At 47.8% G+C, this 19,525-nt stretch overlaps 1 protein-coding gene across 1 annotated transcript in view; it reads right to left on the bottom strand.

The window, feature by feature from the left end:
* The window catches only part of Gabbr2 (gamma-aminobutyric acid type B receptor subunit 2), a 326,221-nt gene that overhangs the window by 194,642 nt on the left and 112,054 nt on the right, over positions 1-19,525 (bottom strand). Inside the window, exon 2 of the mRNA XM_034503281.2 lies at positions 16,695-16,832. Within this exon, the coding sequence (XP_034359172.1) occupies positions 16,695-16,832 (138 nt within the window). The remainder of the gene's footprint in view (positions 1-16,694; positions 16,833-19,525) is intronic.

Raw genomic sequence — 19,525 nt, 5'->3', positions numbered from 1 at the left:
CACCCACACTCACACGCACACACACTCACATACACTCACACACATACACACTCACACACATACACACATGCACATACACACTCACACACACTCATACACACACACACTCATACACATACACACTCATACACATACTCACATGCACATACACACTCACACACACACACTCACACACATACACACTCACCCACACTCACACACACACACACTCTCTCACACACACTCATACACACTCACACACACTCACACACACTCATACACACTCACACACACACTCGCACTCACACTCTCACACACACACACTCACACACACACTCACACTTTATAGTCAAACCGAAACTATATTCCAGAGTGCACAATATTTTAATGTATAATAAGACCAATTGCCTGTCACCTGCTTTAAGAAATAGCTTTAATTTATTTATAGACAGTGAATAGCAAAGTGATTTACTTCTTATTCTGTAAGAACTGTCCTGTTATGTGACATTCTGAGATTCTTAAAATTTCCCTCACTTTCTCCAACATTTCACCTTTGTTTTATATAAAGAATATCACAAAACAAACAGAACTTTTGCCAACTCTTTTAAGTTTGTTTTAATAAAAAGGAAATTTGAGGCCATGGGGAAGAACAGAGGAAGCCGAGTCTGCTAGTGTGGCCGGAGGGTGGAGCTCCGGGTTTCAGTGCAGGCAGGCTGGGCCCAGTGCAAATGACCTCCCTGTAGGGGCCTCTGGAGGCAGGGGGAGCACAGTCCTGTTTCAGGAACATGACAAGAGTCACGACAGCAGCAGCTTCAGCTGCAGATGACCTCAGCAAATCCTGGCTTGTAGACAGGACAGTCCGAGAGCCAAGCTCAGCAAGTTAGGCACTGCCTCCTACCTGTGTGTGAGGCCACTGACCTCCCCGCTCTCCCCACCAGGCAGACACAGCTCTTAATCAGTCTTTCTAGATCCTAGCCTCGTGATGGATAAAAGGTGGCTTAATTACAAAAATAATAATGATTATATGACTCTTCTAATTGTGCACAATTAGAATGTATGTCTTTAATTCTCTCCGAAACTCCCGGTAAAGTGTTTCATCTCCCTCACAGCTGTGCAGGTGACAAACTCAGGAAATTAACAAATTGCATCGGAGGCCTCTCAGCTCCCTGGACTCCCCACACTCTGCTACTAGCCGATGTCTTTAGGGGTAACCGAATTCTTGTGTGATCACAGCCGGGAAGCCAATACCTTTTAATTACCACGCTGCAGAAATCGTACCTCCTCCTGTCACTTCGGCACCTCTAATTAGTCAATAGGTTGAAATCACAGCCATGGGACAAGAAGTGTTGGGGGTGGGCAACTTGATTCTTGCAGTAAGAAAGGACGCAGCCGCCAGTCTCCACAAATGTACCCTGTCCTTCCAGCTCTTTAGACAAGCTCCTATACGTCTGACGAGGTCCACTCATAGACACCTCCTCCAGGGAGTTCTCCTGCTTTCCTGGTGCTGCTCCTGTCCTTACTCAGTGGGGGCACTGAACAGTGGTGGGTAGAGTCAGGCCAACATTTTCCATGTCCTATGGGATCCCTGAGGGATCCTCGTGTTGGAGAGAAAAAATACTTCTGTACTTTCCACTGGACAGAAACTCACACAGAATATAGCCACAGAGGTAAGAAAAGCTATTCCTTTGAGGAAGAGGGGGCTGGGCCTAGATCTTTCAGACTGGCTCGAAGCTCCACATTCTTATGGAGGAATAGTTCTGAGGAGGATGAGACACACTACTCCAGAGCCCCCAGAAGGACTACAGGTCAGGGGTCATTGGGCCCTTCACAGTCCAGGTCCCAGCAACACCTAAGCTCCCAAAGAAAGTGCCATCTAAAGGTCTAATTTAGCCCTGTGAGCCCAGCACCTCCCACAGGCAAGAGATGGCATCTCTACGGAAAAACTCTAGGCTGCAAAGGCCTGCTTCTTGTCACTTCCCAGAGACAGTGGTTGAATCAAAAGAAGAGACTCAAACACTCTCTATGAATGGAGAGGTCATTTTGTGGGACTGGGACTGGATCCCTGGGTGGGGGCGGGGCTTCAAGAGTTACTGAGCCCTGGTGTGGGCTCTCAGCCTCCAGCCCACTGACACTTACCAGGCCTCAGCCTCCATAGGATGAAGTCAGAGGACAGGTCCTACCCTAACTCTGCAGGGCTGAGATCAAGGGGTACGTTGGGTGGGCAGGTGTTTTACAGAGAAAAACCCTTTGTGCTCAGAAGAAAGTGAGGGCTTTGAGTTCCACAGGGCTATAAGCCCCTGTCCGTCTGATGCCATCTTGTCTACCCTGCTAGGCCTCCTTTCTCGCTCTATCACTCACATCTACTCCCCAAAGCAGATGATGAGGCGCTCAGCCCCTATGAAGACACTTCCAGTGGTCCTCCCAAACTTCTAGGCCAGCCCAAGAGCGCCTTCAACCCCAGCCTGCCAGGTGGCTTTACCACATGACAGTGCAGGGCAGTACATCCTGTCTACCTCAAAAGGCCACAGGAGACAAGCACACCAATAGTGAGGTGACAGACTTTTCCCTATCAAAGGTAGCTAGCTCATCTTGGGAAACTCCTGCGTGCATGACTGTTTGCCCAACCCCTGGACAATCCTGAGACTTGACTCTATATAACTTCCTTGTTCTCTGTGCAGACTATGAATTAGCCAACTGCATTAGATTATGAAGAAGAGCTCCCAACAACAGGATGGGGAGACACAGTCACTACCTGGGTTAAAATTAAATCTAAGCAAACCTCCCAACTCAGTGCCTCGCCTCGCTAGCCTGGCTTGGGTCCTGGCACAGTCTTTTTGCAGAAAGGAAGTGCCTTGCTGGGTTATGTTCCCTCTGCTTGTGTGCTTCTTTGTACCACACCAAGAATGTTGTTTTCCAACAACAAGTAATCCTCAAACACATATTGTCAAAGTGAATTCACAGGGAGCAAATGTGTCTGTGGGTGTTTGTTTTTGTCTGTGTCTCTGCATGTGAAATGTGTCTGTGTCAGCGTGTATATGTGTGTCTAATGTGAGTGTGTGTCTCTGTGTGTGTTTGAGTGTATGTGTGAGTATGCATGTATTTATGTGTGTGTGAATGTGTGTGAATGTGTATTATGTGTGTGTGAGTGTGTGTATGTATGTGTGTGTATATATATATATGTTTATGTGTCTCTTTGTGTGTGTTTGTGTGTGAGTCTGTATATGTGAGAGTGTGTATGTTTGTGTGTATGTGTCTCTCTGTGTGTATTTATGTGTGTTTCTATGTGTGTTTGTGTGATCTCTATATGTGTGAGTGTATGTTTGTGTGCATGTCTCTTTGTGTGTGGGTGCATGTGCATGTGTGTGTGTGTGTCCCAGAGCTGAAGGTAGAATCAATAAAAGCTTTTCAAAGGAACTTGTTCAGATCAATGTGAAAAAGTAACTTTCAACAATAAAGGATTCAAGAAGGAATCAAAATCTCACAAAGTATTGAGTTCCTTGTCGTGGGAGGTCATCAAGAAGATGACCAGGGATCATCTTTCAGGGTGGGAGAGAGATTCCCCAAATCCACAGGAGAATAGAATCAGTCAGTTGTACTGTTAGTGTACAGGTGACCGGGTACCCCACAAATCCAGGTGAACTCTGGGGTCAGAGTCAGCTTTACATACCTATGAGTGTTTCCCCTTTGACTGCTTTTACATTCTCACGTGGGTAAATGATGTGTTTCCTTCATTCAATCCATTGACATAAAACAGTGAGTTTGCTTAACTGAAAATAACACACAAGCTCATAATGTAAGTGGGATATTTTGGCAAAATTGAGAAAGTGACTTGTGACGAAGCCTGGGAAGCCCAGAGTTTGAGTCTCATGGAGGAGTGTGACCAGAATCCAGGGACCTCAAAAAACAAAGTAAAGAAAAAAAACCTTCTACCCACCAAGTCTTAATGTGAAACTAAACAATTATAGAATGAACCTGACTTTTACCTATGCACCAAAGATGCGCACTATAGAAGAACCTAGGAGAGAGAGTGGGTCTATCTAGGGAAAGGCAGCGGCAGAGAAAAATAACTGAAGCAACCTAACAAATGGGGCTGCAAGTTTCAGCAATATGTGGACATTCTCACGTTAAGTAAATCCCTTACCTCAACTCAAATCTAACTGGAAGTCCTCTATTCTCTATGCTAACCGTAAATAACTCCTCACTCTAAGTATAGTAAATAGACTTGAACAGTGGGCTGCTTGTATGCTGAGGCACAGAGATTAAAGGAGTAAAGAGTGAGTGTGCTGTAATCGGCTAGTTATGTCTGCATTGGCACAGAAAGAGGAAACAATATCACAGGCTCCATTCATTTATGTGACATCTTGGGCTCCTCCTACTCTTCATATTATATTTTTAGGACCAGAAAGAACTTGCCCAGGCTCAACTTCATGCCTGGGTTGGATAAAATCTATAATTCTTCTCTATGTGGCCTGCAGAAAACCTAAGCAGAATGTCACCCATGCCATGATTATGTTATTTCAGAAAATCCTTGTTCAGCATGACTACCCACAGTATCAGCCAGAGCACACACAGCCAAGCTGAGCACCACCCGATCCAATTCATCACAGTGACTGCACGTGAATGTCCTGGAATGCCAGGGCTGGAAACAAAACCCACTTGCAGTAAGTGTGTAGATGTCACTATGATGGTCACACTCTGAGACCGGAGGCATTGTGGCTAGGGGCTCTTGGCTATTGATGGGAATGAAAAAACAAGAACCACGCCATGTCACAAAGCAAGCATTTCACTCAGAGTTCATTCAAACAAACACAACTGAACTGAATGTGATTGTTTTCTTAATCTTTCCGTTTCTTCCTCCCTCATTCTGTGTCCCCGTTTCCTTATTGTTCAAATGAGGAGCCTGCGCGGGGTAGTTTTAATCTCAGATCCAAGACTTCGTGATTTTATAATTAACTCTGTGTTTAATTTACAAAGCAAAGAGAAAGCCTTTCTTTAGGCGAGAAAATGAAAATGGCTGGAGAAGAGATGCGGCCCCAGAAGGGCCTTGCACCAGCTCGATCATAGAGACGTGTGTTTACCCTAATTGTTTTATATCCCCATTTAGATATTAGCCTTTTACTTTCTGCTCTTTTTAATCAAGTGCATTCATTAGTTTTCTCATCCACTCAGCGAAGCTTTATAGTTTCGAGGAAGTATAGATGTGTTTTCCTTTGACCGAGAAACCCCACATTTAGGAAGTACATTGGCGTATGTACACATGGCCAGTGTTAGTCCAGAAGCCTGGAGCCCGTCCAGGCGTTCGTCATCAGGGCTGTGTGGACTCTGGTGCAGCCGCACCGAATGTCTATGCATCTGTGGGAAGAGCGAGGAATGCCACTCTGCAGTGACGAAACTGTGAGCTCAGGAGAGCTTGGCGAGAGAGGAACACCAGTGGGGGCAGCACGCTGTGCAGGGAGTGTAGTGTGCCCTTTCATGGAAGAAAGAAGAGGAAGAGACAAACACATCAGCAGGAAAGTGGAAAAATAAATATTAACCTTTCTTAGAAAAGGTCAGCTATAAGAATGACACAGACAGCATGGCGGAACCTGCATAAGAGCCAGGAGCTCTCCCCTGTGCCGTTGGTTCTGTGGGATTTTGACTCTAGAACCAGACAAAAGTTGTCTATATTTGAGAAGGTGAAATTGTTCAGCTAGAAGGGGTTGATTAATCCCTGTAGTCTGGAAACACAACAGAGCAGCCTGGGAGTAGATGAATGTTTACAGAACCAGAGAGTCTGTCTGTTGGACTATGCATGTGTCTCCACAGTCTCACATACCCCCACACACATGTGCTCACATGTGCACATGCCATTTCTGGTTCTCGAGTACTTTGAAATTAGCTTACAGACATCAGGACAGCTCACTCCTAGAGGACAGAGTGCACGGCAGTGTCATTACTATGCGTGTGAAAAGGACTGTGAAATTTGTTATCATTTAACATGTGATTCACATATCAATTCTGGGATTCCCACAAAATTCCCTTCTTGTTTTTCAAATCCAGAGTCAGAGCCACACTCAAACTGCTCACTGGTATTTTGCACGCTTATTTTTAGCCTTTTTCTGTCTAGAACATTCTCCTGTCTTTTCCTGGATGCTGTTGTTCTCCATAACATCGATTGCTCTGATGAACACAGGCTGCGCGAGTTGTAGAATGTCTCATGCTCAGCTTAGACGCTTTTATTACACTGTAAAGTTCTGTCTTCAAGCTCAGCTCACTGGGAAAACCCTCAGGAGTAGTGAACCCTAGTAGCGAGGGTGAGCACGCTCAGGCCTCAGGAATTGGCTTCAAAATATCTCCCACTAGGAAGAAGAATCAGGGCTGCTTAAAGAAATGAAGTAGCACTTATTTATTTATTTAAATTACAGAACTACAAGGCATCTATTGGGGAGTGTGGCAAGAGTGCCTGGTTAGCAAGGCCCTGAGTGTTTTTTCTCTTTCTCTCTGTCCCTCTGTCTCTGTGTGTCTCTCTGCTTCTCTCTGTGCCTGTCTCTGTCTCTCTGTCTTACTCTGTCTCTGTCTGTCTCTGTCTGTCTCTGTCTGTCTCTGTCTCTCTGTCTCTCTCTCTCTCTCTCTCTCACACACACACACACACACACACACACACACACAGAGAGAGAGAGAGAGAGAGAGAGAGAGAGAGAGAGAGAGAGAGAGAGAGAGAGAGAGAAAGGAAAAGGGTGAGGAGCGCTGTTGCAGATTAAAGAAGCCTGGAGTGTCAAAACAAGACTCTGGCTATTAGATCCTTGATTCCCCTCTTCACCTATAAATAAATGGCAATGCAGACGTTTTGGGGACAAGAGGGAAATGAGAATATAGACCATCTGTTATGTAATGTGACTGTGGCACTGAATTGTTTCAGTTGTGATGAGCCTATTATTATTATGTAAGAGAATACAACCATTCTTAGGGGATCCCTGCTACTGTATTGGAATGGAACATTATGTCTTCACACTGCTGTCCAGTACATTCTCAAAAACATAAGTGGCTACATATGGATGAGTATGAGAGGGGGTGTGGAGTGTGCATGTGTGTGTGGTGCACACGTGACACAGGTGAAAGGGGAAAGGTGGAACAAGATTGACAAGTACAAACAGCTTTCGGAGTAGGGTAAAGGGCACTTGATATTCATTGTACTTTTGGGGGAAAGAATTTGGGGGAAATGTCAATAATGCAGCATCCATCATCCACCGCAAAGATGGCTGCCACAGACGACGTGCACACAATCACCGCACTGTTAAAGAGCCACAATTCCTAATGCTACTAACACAAGAAAGGGGGGGGAGCTACCAAAACATCCTAAAAGAAGTGCAGTGGCTCCTGGGGGGGCCTCTTGGATGACAGCCAGACCCTGGCCTCCCAGCTTTGCAGAGGGAGCTGATGTCACCAAGCAGGATGAACACTGAGGTGGTGGCTTGAACTAGAATGACTGCCGGGGTGGCAGAGGTGGGTGGGGTGGGGTATAGATGTGTTTTGTTAGAAGCTGTGGAAAGTCCTCCCAGGGAAGTGGTGCTTAATCTGGAAGTGGAGGCGTATCTTTTTCTGTACCCTGAATGAAGGATTGGGCCATTTTGTTGGGCTAATGTCCTTCCCACACACTACTGCAGGGACAGCTGGGTGGCTTAGAAGAGACTGAAGACAGACAGGGTGCCCCTCCTCAATACATGTCAAGCCAACATTCCATAGTCCAAGACCACTCGATGGAACGCCCTGCCCGAGAACTTGGGGGAAGTGGAGAAATTGTGTTTACATTCCCATCCTGAGAACTTGGGGGAAGTGGAGAAATTGTGTTTACATTCCCGTTTTGACATGATTTCTAAGTATCTAACCTAGGGTTGTTTTTCTCAAGTAGAGCCCTTTCTGCTGCTTGAGGCTCAGCCACTCATCGTGGAAATGCTAAATAATTTAAGATTCTTTGTAAACTGATTCAAAGCAAAAGCATTCTGTATAATTCACAAGTAATGCAAGCTATGTGCTACTAAAACAACCAGTTCATTTATTATAAGACCTCCGGGGTGGAGCTGAGTGTATGCTTGAAAGGCTTGGCAGGCGTCGACTCCCCAACAGCTAGTTTATCTAGCCGTGGAATCCGAAAGGATCATCTATTTATACAAAACAACTTAGTGTGAAACAAGTTTAAGAGGGATGTGTACCTGTGTGCGTGTTTGCCTTTGTGTGCGTGCATGTGCACCTGTGTGTATATTTGTATGTGTCTCTGTGTGTATGCATGCATATGTGTATGCCTGTGTACTTGTGTGTCCCTGTGTATGTACATCTGTGTGTGTACCCGTGTGTGTATGTGCATGTGCCTTTGTGTTTGTGTACCAGTGTATATGTGTGTGTGCCCTTGTGTATATGTTTGTATGTACCTATGTGCTTCTTTACATATGTGTCCCTTTGTGTGTGTGCTTGTGCATCCCTATGTGTATATCCCTGTGGGTATGTACCTTCTGCCTGCATGTGCCCCTGTATATGTGTATATGTATGTGTTTGCCTATGTGTCTCTGTATGTGTGTCTCTTGTAATGTTTCACCCCACTACACCAATGCAGTATCAGGAATTCCCCAAGAATGGTTGTACTCTCTTACATAACAATAGGATCCTCACCACCAAAACAAATCTGTGTGTGTGCTCCACCCCCCCCCCCCGTGTGTGTATATCTGTAGACATGGATCATGAATGACATCCAATTAGAACCTTTTCCATATAAAGAGTCCTAAGCTAGCCCAGGCCCTCTATGGACCCATGCATGCTGTAAAGAAACGGTCCAGAGTGTTCACGGCCTCTGGGAGCACGGTCAGTAGTCAGTGACAGCAAGGCAAGACTATGGCCTCTTTGCAGCCTGTTTTTATCATCTGGAAACAGTCTAACCAGGACCAGCGTCACCTCCTGCCCCACCTCTCAGTGCATGTGTGAGTGTTAAATGAGACTGTGGAACAGGCAGCAGCCCAGCGGCTGTCAGCAGTGGTTCTGGAGCTGTGTAGAACTCCTTTGGGAAACCACCCTGTTTCTGTGTGCCTCAGTTTCCTCATCTGTGAGGTGAGAGGAGTGACAGTGTGTACTTCATAGGTCTGGCACATGAGAAGGAAGAGGAGAGAGCTCACACAGTGTTAGAAGCCAAGCTTGGGCAAAGGCCATGATGATTGAAGTGTCTGGATTTTGTGACAAGCCACCTAGGCTGGGACAGGCAAAGCAACCTGCCCGGGTCACCATAACAGTCACCAGCATCTGGCTCTACACCTCATTCATCTGCCCCAGGAAGCACTGCACCTGATATTCTCAGGTCCCACCTGCCTGTACGTTATGGGGGGAGGGGGGTCTCCTCTTCCTTTCCTGTTTAACATGTACCACAGTTGCACCAACCACAAGCTGCCATGCCTCTACCGTAAGTAGTTTGAGTGATTTATTTATTTAAAATGAATTATTTACACCCTTTAGACTTCCAGAAAGCAGTCGAGGTGGCTGGTAGGGAAAGACACATCAGCAAAGAGGCCACCGGAGTTACACACCGAGAGCTGCTGTTACGTTCGATGCTGTGGTCTTGAATTAAAAATAGGGGTCAGAACCTTGAATTGAATCTTCAATCAGATTGACAGGGAAGATACGGGCTGAATCTGTGGCAGGAAGAGATTGGGAAGAGCTATGCACTCAAAAGCTTCCTCTTACTTCCTTAGCCAGCTTCTGCTGCTGGAGAAAACCAGAAAGAGAACGTGTGCCCTCTAACAGCCTGCGGGCTTGCCCCGCCTTCCTGGCAGGTTCTCTGCTGACTGTATTGTTCTGAGTCACCTTCATGGTTTCTGATAGTTCATTTTCTGCATGCAACTTTGAGTCCGGAGACTTACAAATCCTCAAGAATTTTCCCAGCCAGGGCCTGGCTGGCATTTCAGATCACTGGTGCATCCATAGGACATTGTGGAGGTTCACATTCTGTAGGGGGTGTCTGCGTATCATGCTTTCCCTGTCCTCAAGTACTTCTCTGTGCCACCAAGGAAGGGTCAGTGTTTTTGCTCCATTACATGGAGAGGCTCTGGAGGACTCTAATTTGCTACCCTGCTAAGAGAGTAGCCAGAGGCACAGTTATCTCAAGCTTTTCAATCTCGGTCCTCTGTTTTCAGTCGACTGCACCAAGCTGCCATGTTTCCCTTTCTTTCGGTGACAGGTTTCATGTGCTGAGCTGGTATGGGAGAGCCTAGAAGGGCATACTGCAGGTACTGTATCTAGTGAGTGATGGGAACACACAAAAGAGTCAGCACAAGCCAGTGGGTGAATGAATGAATGAATGAATGAATGAATGAATGAATTGGTGAGAAGAGGGTTCCCTCCAGCTCTTCACTCCTTCCACCAAATGCATGACAGTTTGGATCCTAAAGGCAGTGAATCCCAAGGCCCGCCCATGTGAAGCTGTAGTATGAACTCTCTGTTCTAACCTCACACACATGACCGGCTAGGACTCTGTCTAGCTTCAGGCCATGGCAGAGAAGGAGTTCTAGGCAAGAAGAGATCTACAAGTCTTAGCCATGTCTGTGGGGTGCCACAGTATGATGGGGGATGAAGAATTGGGGACTGTCATGACCCTCTTCACAATGGCCAAATGAGTAGCAGGGGCAGGCCCCATCTTTCTTTACCCTGAGCTCTCCCTACCATACCCTTCATCTCGCTCCCTAAGTTCTTCAGCCTTGTGTCCGCAGCAACCCCTCTGCTACCACAACCACTGGCACTGGTCCTGTCTGGAGACCACTCCCTATTTCTTGACCAAGAAAACCATCTGATGACTCCTCTCTCCTGCCAAGAGCATCCCAGCCAAAGATGCTGGCCTTTTCCTCACCCTGTGCGTGGTATCCTGCCCAGTTGACTCAGACAGCTGATCTTTATTGTACCTGGCATGCTATGACGTGACCAGTGAGGACTTTCTAAAGTCTTCACATTCCTGGAGTCTCTCCCAACCTTTCCTCTGCTTGGCCCACAGAGCCTGCCTCTAATATTAATATGGGGTCTCTCCCATGCCTTCCCTTTGCTGGGTCCACAGAGCCTGCCTCTAATATTAATATCGCTCGTTCTTCCCCTCCCCTCCTTTGTTTTTAATGACTCCAGAAAGCAGAAGCGTCTCATAGATTATTAATGTTCTAAATGGTCCCTCTGGAGACCAGTGCCAAGAAAGGCTCCAACTGCTCTGGCTCATTGGCCTCTGTTCTATTTCTTAGACAGCAGCAGCCTCAGCAGGTGCAACGCTTCAGTGCCTAATCATACTGCCGCCTTCAATGCTTTCTGGTCCACTGCGCCCTCTGTAGCAAGGGCATGGCCGCCGTATGACTTGGGCTGTGGCAGGGTGTTGGCCTGGTAGGTTTTGACTCCTGGGTGTGGAGAGGCAGAAGTTTGAACTTTGAGTGTCTAGTTGCAGAGTCCCCGACCACCCTCCACCCTTGTGCTCCAGAGGTCAGAGGGGCCAAGGCTAACAGCCCTTGCAGCCCATGCAGAGCAGAGAGTGATTTCAAATTTCTCATCAGACACCACTAGAAGTCTGCTCCCACTAGAGGAGCCAGGGCCATCAGAACAGCAACACCTCTTTCATCATTCATTAAAAAAAAAAATGCTTTCACTTGGCAAAAGGGAGAGGGGCCCTCATTCATTCACTCTTACTACATCTGCAAGAAACAAAAGTCAGACTTGCAACACCCGTTTTACAGAACAGTCTGAGAAAATAAGACAAAGTTACCTAGCAAACCTCAGTGAGCCCAAGGATGGTCCTTTAATGTCAAAACCAAGCAAGATTTCCAGTTTTGAGGAAATAGAGACCTGAATGTACTGGATCTTCACTGATAACGGGTTTGCAAAATCTACTTTCTCCATTGGAATGGCCCCAGTGCCTCTACCAAATCCAACCTCATAGGAGCTTATCCAATTGGAGACAGCCCCGATGGCAGTGAGATCTTTGTTGGCCAAGGAGCTCCTCAGGGGCGTGCCAAGGCTGGCCAGGAGGCAGAGTGGGCTGTGGGGATACCTTAGGGGTGCCTGGAAAAAGGCATCTGAGAGTTAATGATTTACCGCAGAGCCTTTTAAAGGACAAGCTCTGTGGGATGCAGGTCTTAGGGCGCTGGTGTTTGCTGTTCTCATGAGCCGCCCTTTAGCCTGACAGGAATCTGACCTTATTTTCATCCTCTTCACTATAGCAGCTTGCAATCACATCTGTGGCAACAGCAACTTGCAAGCTGAAGCAGCCTGATCCTGCTCCCAAGGCTCGGGAGGTCTGTCCTGCTCTGAGACCACCTCTGCCTGGCTCTGCCTCCATACTTTAGTCAAGCTATGCAATCTTCATCTTCCCCACCCCGCTTCCCATTCTCCTTCTTCTCCTCAGCACAAGCTTCAGAAGGACAGACAAGGCTGGTGTGTTTGTATGCTTGTGTGTGTGTGTGTGTGTGTGTGTGTGTGTGTGTGTGTGTTCGGGAAGGGTAGATCTTTGTCAGGAGAGTGGGAGGTGGGATTCTGAGGATGACCTCTGAAGGTCCGCTCAGGGGAACCAGGTGCTTACAACTCAGCAGGTTGGGGGATGGAGATGGCTGTGGCAGAGCCAGAGCCCACCTCAGGTGTCCTTTGCATCTGGTCGGCAAGGGCTACGGTTGAAGATGCTTGAGTCATCTGAGGGCTGGTGAGATGGGGGGATGAGTGTCAGGCTGTGCCGGGGGTCTGCAGTTCAGGAGAGAAAGGCTCTGACCTCTGTAAGATACAGAGCAGCGGGGACAAAGAGCAGTAAATGCCTAGGAAGGGAGCCACAAGGAAGAGAACATGTCGGGTAGGGGCACAGCTTCTCAACAGAAGAAGCCTCTAAGTTGTGCCCAATTAAGGATGAGCAAAGGGACTCTGGAGGCTGAGGGAACAGCATGCTCTGAGGCCAGAAGGTAGACTGGAGAAATGACCTTGTCACACCATTCGGTGGGGCTTTGCCTTGGTGACACAGGTCAATGTGCCCAGCAGCTGTCTCTTACAATGCCCTTGAGTCCTCCTCCCCACACAGTGGCAGCATTCACTAAGGGTCCCAGGAAATGAGTGATCCTAATGAGCACCTGGCCACTGAGTCTGCAGGATCGAGTGCAGAGCAGTCACCTGAGCTGCTGCCACCGGACTGGCCCAGGGTGAAAAGTGGGTCACTGAGAGAGTTCATGAATCCTCTAACCTGGTCTTGCACTTCCTGAAGCCCCAGAGTTTGCTCCCTTAAAATAAGCATGTCCCCACCCCACCCCACACAGGGGCTGCAAGCCATCAGTCTGATCCATGGTCAGTCTCCCTAGAGCAGACCCTAGCTGACATCGCAATGCTCAGGGCTCCTTGGTCAACTAGGGCGTGGTACTGCACTATCCTCATGGTCTAGGGATGGCGCTATCATATATGAGCTGGGGAAGATGAGGGAAAGGAGGCTCCATCTATGAGGCTACAATGAAGCTGCCATCCATGCTGAGTGAAGAACTTAGAATGAGGCTGTGTGAGAGGTAGCCTCTCTCACACAAGTCCAATAAACTCATTGGTTCCCTGGGGTGGGCTGCGGTGGCATCGCACTTTCGTTTGTCATCAGGTCTTTAGGAGGAGGTAGCTGTTCACATCACTCCCAGAGAAGGAACTTTAGCAAGCTCTACGATTTCACAGTCACAGATTGCCTGCAGGAGCTGAATACTTATACCCTCTAACTTCCACCATGCCTCCCGCCTCTCAACACTTGTATCACAGATCATCAAGAAATTCTCAGATCCTGTATCCTGTATCCTGCCCAGGATCTCCCTGGGATGGGATAGGAATAAAGTGACCCTTCCCTGGTCCTCACACTGAGCTATGGGAATCTAGGCTCCCAGTGGCTGAATGACTCAGATCAGGACAAACACAGTGTGAGCCTCCCTCGCAGCGGGCCTGATTCAAGAAACACAGCAAAAGGCAAATGTTAAAATTAACCTGTTTCAGCAGCAGCGTGCGTTTTCACCCGGCGGCAGGCGAATCCCTATTTTTGTGGCCCAGGAAACAGAAACAGCCCATTCTCATTCCAGCATTCCGAGTGGGTCTCTGTCCAGCAAAGGTCCCCACACCTTCATGGGACAGTCAGGGCTCCTTATGCAGCCCACATTCTAGAACCCATTTCTGAAAGAAGTCAAGGCATTCAAACCCTTCAGCAGCTGCAGACTCACCCACCCTCTGTGGGTGAGCTCAGCCTCCAGATAGGGGAAGAAGCAGCTTGGGAGAACCATAGATCATAACAAATGGATGTACAGTTCCTGTAAGCAAAGGAGGGGGGGGGCAGGTTTCCAGGCGGGCAGGCCCCTCCCACTAGGATCCAGATCTCTCTTTCTTCCCACATTTCAGACTCTGCAAGGCTAGAGGAGAACGGCTCCCTTGGGCTTTGTCTACCACGTTGCCTCCCAAATCATCAGATCACTCAGATCCATCTAGCACTGCCCACTTTCCAGGTCTCTGGGACCCTTCACATTCACATCTCGCTGGAGCCCTTGATCTGGCCCTGGGATCTGGAAGGAAACACAAACATGGAAGTAGTGGGCTGGCCTTGAGTGGTACCCAAGATGCTGGTCATAGACACAGCAAATCTGCCGAAGGAGGGAGACACAGAAGTGGTTTGCAGACCTTACTCAGCCCTACAGCCAAGGCCACACTGACCATGGTGTGCTCTTCAGCCTATCTGCCCTTGGCTCCGTGTTTATGGAGCCTCTCATTATCAAGAAGGAACTCAAATCCAGAGAAGGCAAGGGACTGGGCCAAGGTCTTGCAACAGCTAGGGACACTTTGAGTGCTTAAAGCCAGGTTCACACACACTTTGCCCTGTGTCAGCTCCCTGGCGGCAGTGAGGTTCGCGGCTCTCAAGCCCCTTCTGTTGAACAGACTCAGACTCATTGTAACCTGCCTCAGCTGCCTGAAGGATCCCTGCTGCCCAAGCCCACCCATATCTCCATCTCCGAACACTGCATTCTTCTCACACTGCTACCCTCTGCTTCCCATCTGCCCGGCCCCTCTCTTGCCTCAACAGTAACTCTGTGCCCCATGCCAGGAGAGCTCATGTAGGCCAGGCTCAGTGGGCTACTGGTCCTGTACCACACCTCTGCCATGACCTGGACTCAGGGAAGGTCCCTGTTGGTGCTCTATCACTGTCCTGACTTCTCAGCCCCAGTCCACAGTCCCATAGCCCTGAATTCTGCCACCAGACATGTAGACTCTTCCTTCCTCATTACCAGCTGCCCATCTAAATTGGTCATTCTGTCCACTCACAGGGCTGCACTTCACCCAGCAGCCCTTTCCCGCCCTTCAGATCTCAGATGGAGTGTTCCCATCTCCCAGAGGCCTTTGCTGAGTGACCGCATAGCCTTTAATCCCACACCCCTGATTATTTTGAACACAGCCCTGTCTTCTTACAAAAACCTCATTGCCAGGGCTAGTTGAATCTAAATCTGGCCTTACTGCTTATTAGTTGTGAATCCTTAGGCAAGCTTCATAGCCCGTGTGCACCCCAGCTTCCTTATATATAAAATGGGGATGATAACAGACCAGTAACAAAGACTGAGTTAATGCACATTAGGGTTTACGACAGTGCCTGGTGCCTGGCAGGCTTCAGGGACCATCCTGAGGATTACTGCTACTTCCTTGTTTACTGCCTGGCCTCTTTCCAGTATGCAAGCTCTGACATGATGGGGACCATTTCTGCCCTTCAGTTCTACATCCCCAGTGTTTACCAGAGTTCCAGGCAGTAAGGAAGTTGTCCCAAATTTTTTTTTTTTTTTGGTTGATTAGAAGAAAGGAAGACAGACAATAATAGGTGAAGGGGTAGATGGGTGGTAGATGAATGGACAGACGGATAGATGGGTAGCTGGATGGATGATGGGTGGATAGACGCTGGATAGAATGGTAAATAATGATGAATGGAGGGGTAAATAGATGATGGATGGATGGATGGATGGATGGATGGACCGACGGACAGATGGACGGACAGATGGATGGATGACAGAATGTACATGGGTTACTACCACTCGTCCTTGTGGTCATATGTTTATATACTTTTCTTTCCCAATTCAAGCAGCAGCTCTTACCGTTGAGCCTCATCTATAACCAAATATACACCCACTGAAGCATCTGATCGTGTAAAAGTCAGCTGTGGTCAAAAGCCAATACCTGGCCAGGAGCCTAGGATGGGCTTAATGAGGGAAAGGACAGCCTTGGTCAAAGGAGACCTTCAGTGGGAAAGAAGATCTGGAAAGGAAAGGATTGGAGTACCTGACACACAGTGAGTGCAGTGGGCAGGCTCTGAGGCAGCCCTGGGTTCCTGAGGGGCTGTTGCTGTCTGGGGGATGGTGGTACTACCTAAAGGCAGTGGGGGCTGTGCTATCTGAGGGTGCTGCTCTCTGGGGGCCATGCTGTGGGTCGGTGATGAGAACAGAGGAGCAGAGGATCATCCGGACAGTTGATAGGACTTTATGGGATTCAAGACCTGGCTATGGAGTCAGCAGTGAGCACCAAGGCTTCAACAGGAGACAGCATGTACAGTTTAAGAACTCTTAGTACATTCACTAGAAGAACAGGCCCGGGGTCAGGTCAGCAGAGAGGACAGTGGTGGTAGTGCAGCTTAGGCGCCACATTCCTGCTAAGTGCTTGCAGCCCACAAAGACAATTCCATGTTAGGGTAGGGACTCCACCCTTACCTGCACCAGATTCCAGCCTTGGAGGGACTCTGCGATGATAGATGTGACAGACGGACAGACGCCTCCAAACACCATCAAATGGTTCGGCCCATACTTTATTGCATCATAGAAGGCTTTCAGTCCCTTTGCATTGTCACACTGGGGAGAGAACACAGAAAGAGAGCAATGCCTAAATTAGACATGGGTTATCCTGGGACAAGAGCAGGATCATACGATCAACTTGCCATCGTGGAAGACCCCTAGATAAACTTCAGTTTGCCCTGGCTGGGGCCTTTGCACACAGCCCCAAGCCCAGGCCCTAAGCTTAGGGAAGTTTTTGGTCTTATATCCCAGACCCTAAGTGCCCCCCCAAATGCAGGCCCTCAGCCATCTCTGCAGCACACACAAAGGAGAGCCACATCTGTCCCCAAGCCTCAGGTCTACAGTTATTTACATTTTAAAAAATGAGGCCACATTCTGGCTGTTGTGAAAACAGACAAGGACAAGCGTTGGCAGGGTGTAAAGAGACTGCAAGCCTTGTACACTCTCGGTGGTGATACAAGACAATTACATTGAAGAGAACAGTATGTCTGCCCTAAAAAGTCAGCGAAGAATTACCATGTGGTACAAGAACTCTATGTCTAAATGGAAACCCTGAAGAAAGGCGAGCACGGACTCAGAGATATCTGTACTCCATGTCCAGAGCAGTACCAGTCACAACAGCACAAAGGTAGAAGCATCCAGAAGTCTGCCAGCAAATGAAGGGACAAGCAAACGGTTGGATGTACACGCACTGGAATAGTATGCAGCCTTAAAGAGGGAAGAAATTCTGATGCATGATAGAGCCAAATGGTATGTCCACACTGAGAGAGGACAAAAGGATTAGTGACCACCTCTAGTTCATGGTCCGAGTCCTGAAGTGAGATCAAAGGTTTAATAGGGGACTGGGACTTTGCACATCTGAGCAGTCTGGTCAAGTTCTGGTCCTACCCACCATTGACCCATCCTTGTCCAAGCTTCTGTTTCACTTTGGAAGGTGGTCTAACAAGTTGCTAGAACTGTGAAATCTCTTTTATGGAGACAAGCTTCTCCCATAGCTATGACCAAGCTCAGTCTTTTTCCCGCTCCCAGCAGGAGATTCCTAGAAAGAACGTGGGATGTCAAATTACTTTGGGGTCCATTGTTTCAATAGTCTAATAGTCAGATTGAGGGATAAACGTGTCTCTTTAAAATATCTTCATTTCCGACAGGCCTGTTACTGTATGATTCCACTCATGTGAAGCACCCTGAGAGGACAAATTCACAGAGGCAGGAATGGTGATTGTGGTTGTGAGGGACGTAGTGAGAGGGAAGTGTGGATCGCTGTTCAGGAGAGTGAGGGCTTTGATGTGGGATTATGGCAAAGGTCTGGAAACTGAGGGAAGGATGTTATAACAGTGTGAATGTGAATGTCACAAGACGTTAGAAGGATGTTCAAGGTGGTAACTGAATGTGATGTACATTTGTCACAGTAGTGGGGGTGGGGTGGAGGAAAAGAAAGGATGCCAAAGATCTCAAAAGAAGTCAATGGAAAATGCTTCACACTTGACACTCAGCCCAGAGCTGGTCCTGAGGGCACAGATCTGTCCAGGACTAGAATGAAACCCTGATCAAGGAAACATACCAGGCACCCCAGTGAGGATGAGGAAAAAAGAAAAATGTGCCTGAGTGGCAGGAATCCTCCTGCCTCACTCTTCCCTTCTCCCTTTGCCTCCCAGCCAATGGTCAGCTCCCCTGAAGAGAGGACCTGGCTCCCCAGCCTGGAGCTCAGCAAATCCACCACTACAGCTGCCTCAGTGTCCCCTGAAAACCAGTAATCTCTTCTCCTCCTCCCTCTGCAGGCCTGCTCTGAAAGGGGAGAGGCCTATCAGAGTGAAAACCCCAAAAGGAGAAAAAAAAATCAAAAACCACTTCTCATGACAGTGGATCACTATCATGGCACATGGCTTAAGATCACTGGTTGTTCTTTCAGAGGACCTGGGTTCAATTCCTAGCAGTCACAAAGCAGCTCACAGCTGTCTGTAACTCCAGTTTTAGGGGATCCAACACTGTCCTCTGGCCTCCACAGGCACCAGCATGCACATGGTACATGAATAATTTTTTGCATGTAAAATAATATACATAAAATATATACATACACATAAAATAATTTTATAATTTTTTTTTAAAAGCTAGAATGTTTATAGACAAGAAAATCATTGAAAACAAGTGTGGGGTACCAGTTGTCAAGACCTGAAAAACTCTGGGCCCCAGGTGACTGTAGAGCATCTATCCCTCCAGTCAAATGGATGACCCTCCAGCAGGGTAGTTAGAAAACACTCTGGTTTCTGTGGCAGAAACCACTTCTGTATGCTATTCACAAGGTTGGGATCATGTTCTTGCCGCTCTTCACGGTGAGAGACCCACTTTTCAGGATGCCTGAGTTTTCTCCTCTTGCTGCTCAAATCATGCCTCCCCAGTCTCCTTTAAATCACTAAAATAAAAAGCAACACCTTCCTGCCTCTGGGTTAACGCACTTGCTGCATCCTTTGCTGGAAACAGGTTTCCAACTCATCTGACAATCAGGGGTCACACCAGTGGTACCCAGTCCCACTCACTGTCTAAACAGGTATGTCCTCTGGTGATTCTGAGGCCCCAGGCGGTTCTTGATAGCTATGAATGAAGCCTAACATCAAATCATAGGCTTACTTAAAGCATTATAAGATCACTTTGTGATTGCGGAGGGAAGGTTCTCTAGTGTGAACTTTTAGATGACATCGTGTTGGTCTCCATCAAATTCATCATCTTATTTTTTTGTTTGTCTGTATACTGAT

Source organism: Arvicanthis niloticus, chromosome 5 (genome assembly GCF_011762505.2).
Source record: "Arvicanthis niloticus isolate mArvNil1 chromosome 5, mArvNil1.pat.X, whole genome shotgun sequence".
Classification (NCBI taxonomy): domain Eukaryota; kingdom Metazoa; phylum Chordata; class Mammalia; order Rodentia; family Muridae; genus Arvicanthis; species Arvicanthis niloticus.
The sequence above is the reverse complement of the archived record's forward strand: the minus strand, read 5'-3'. Positions and strand labels throughout refer to the sequence as shown.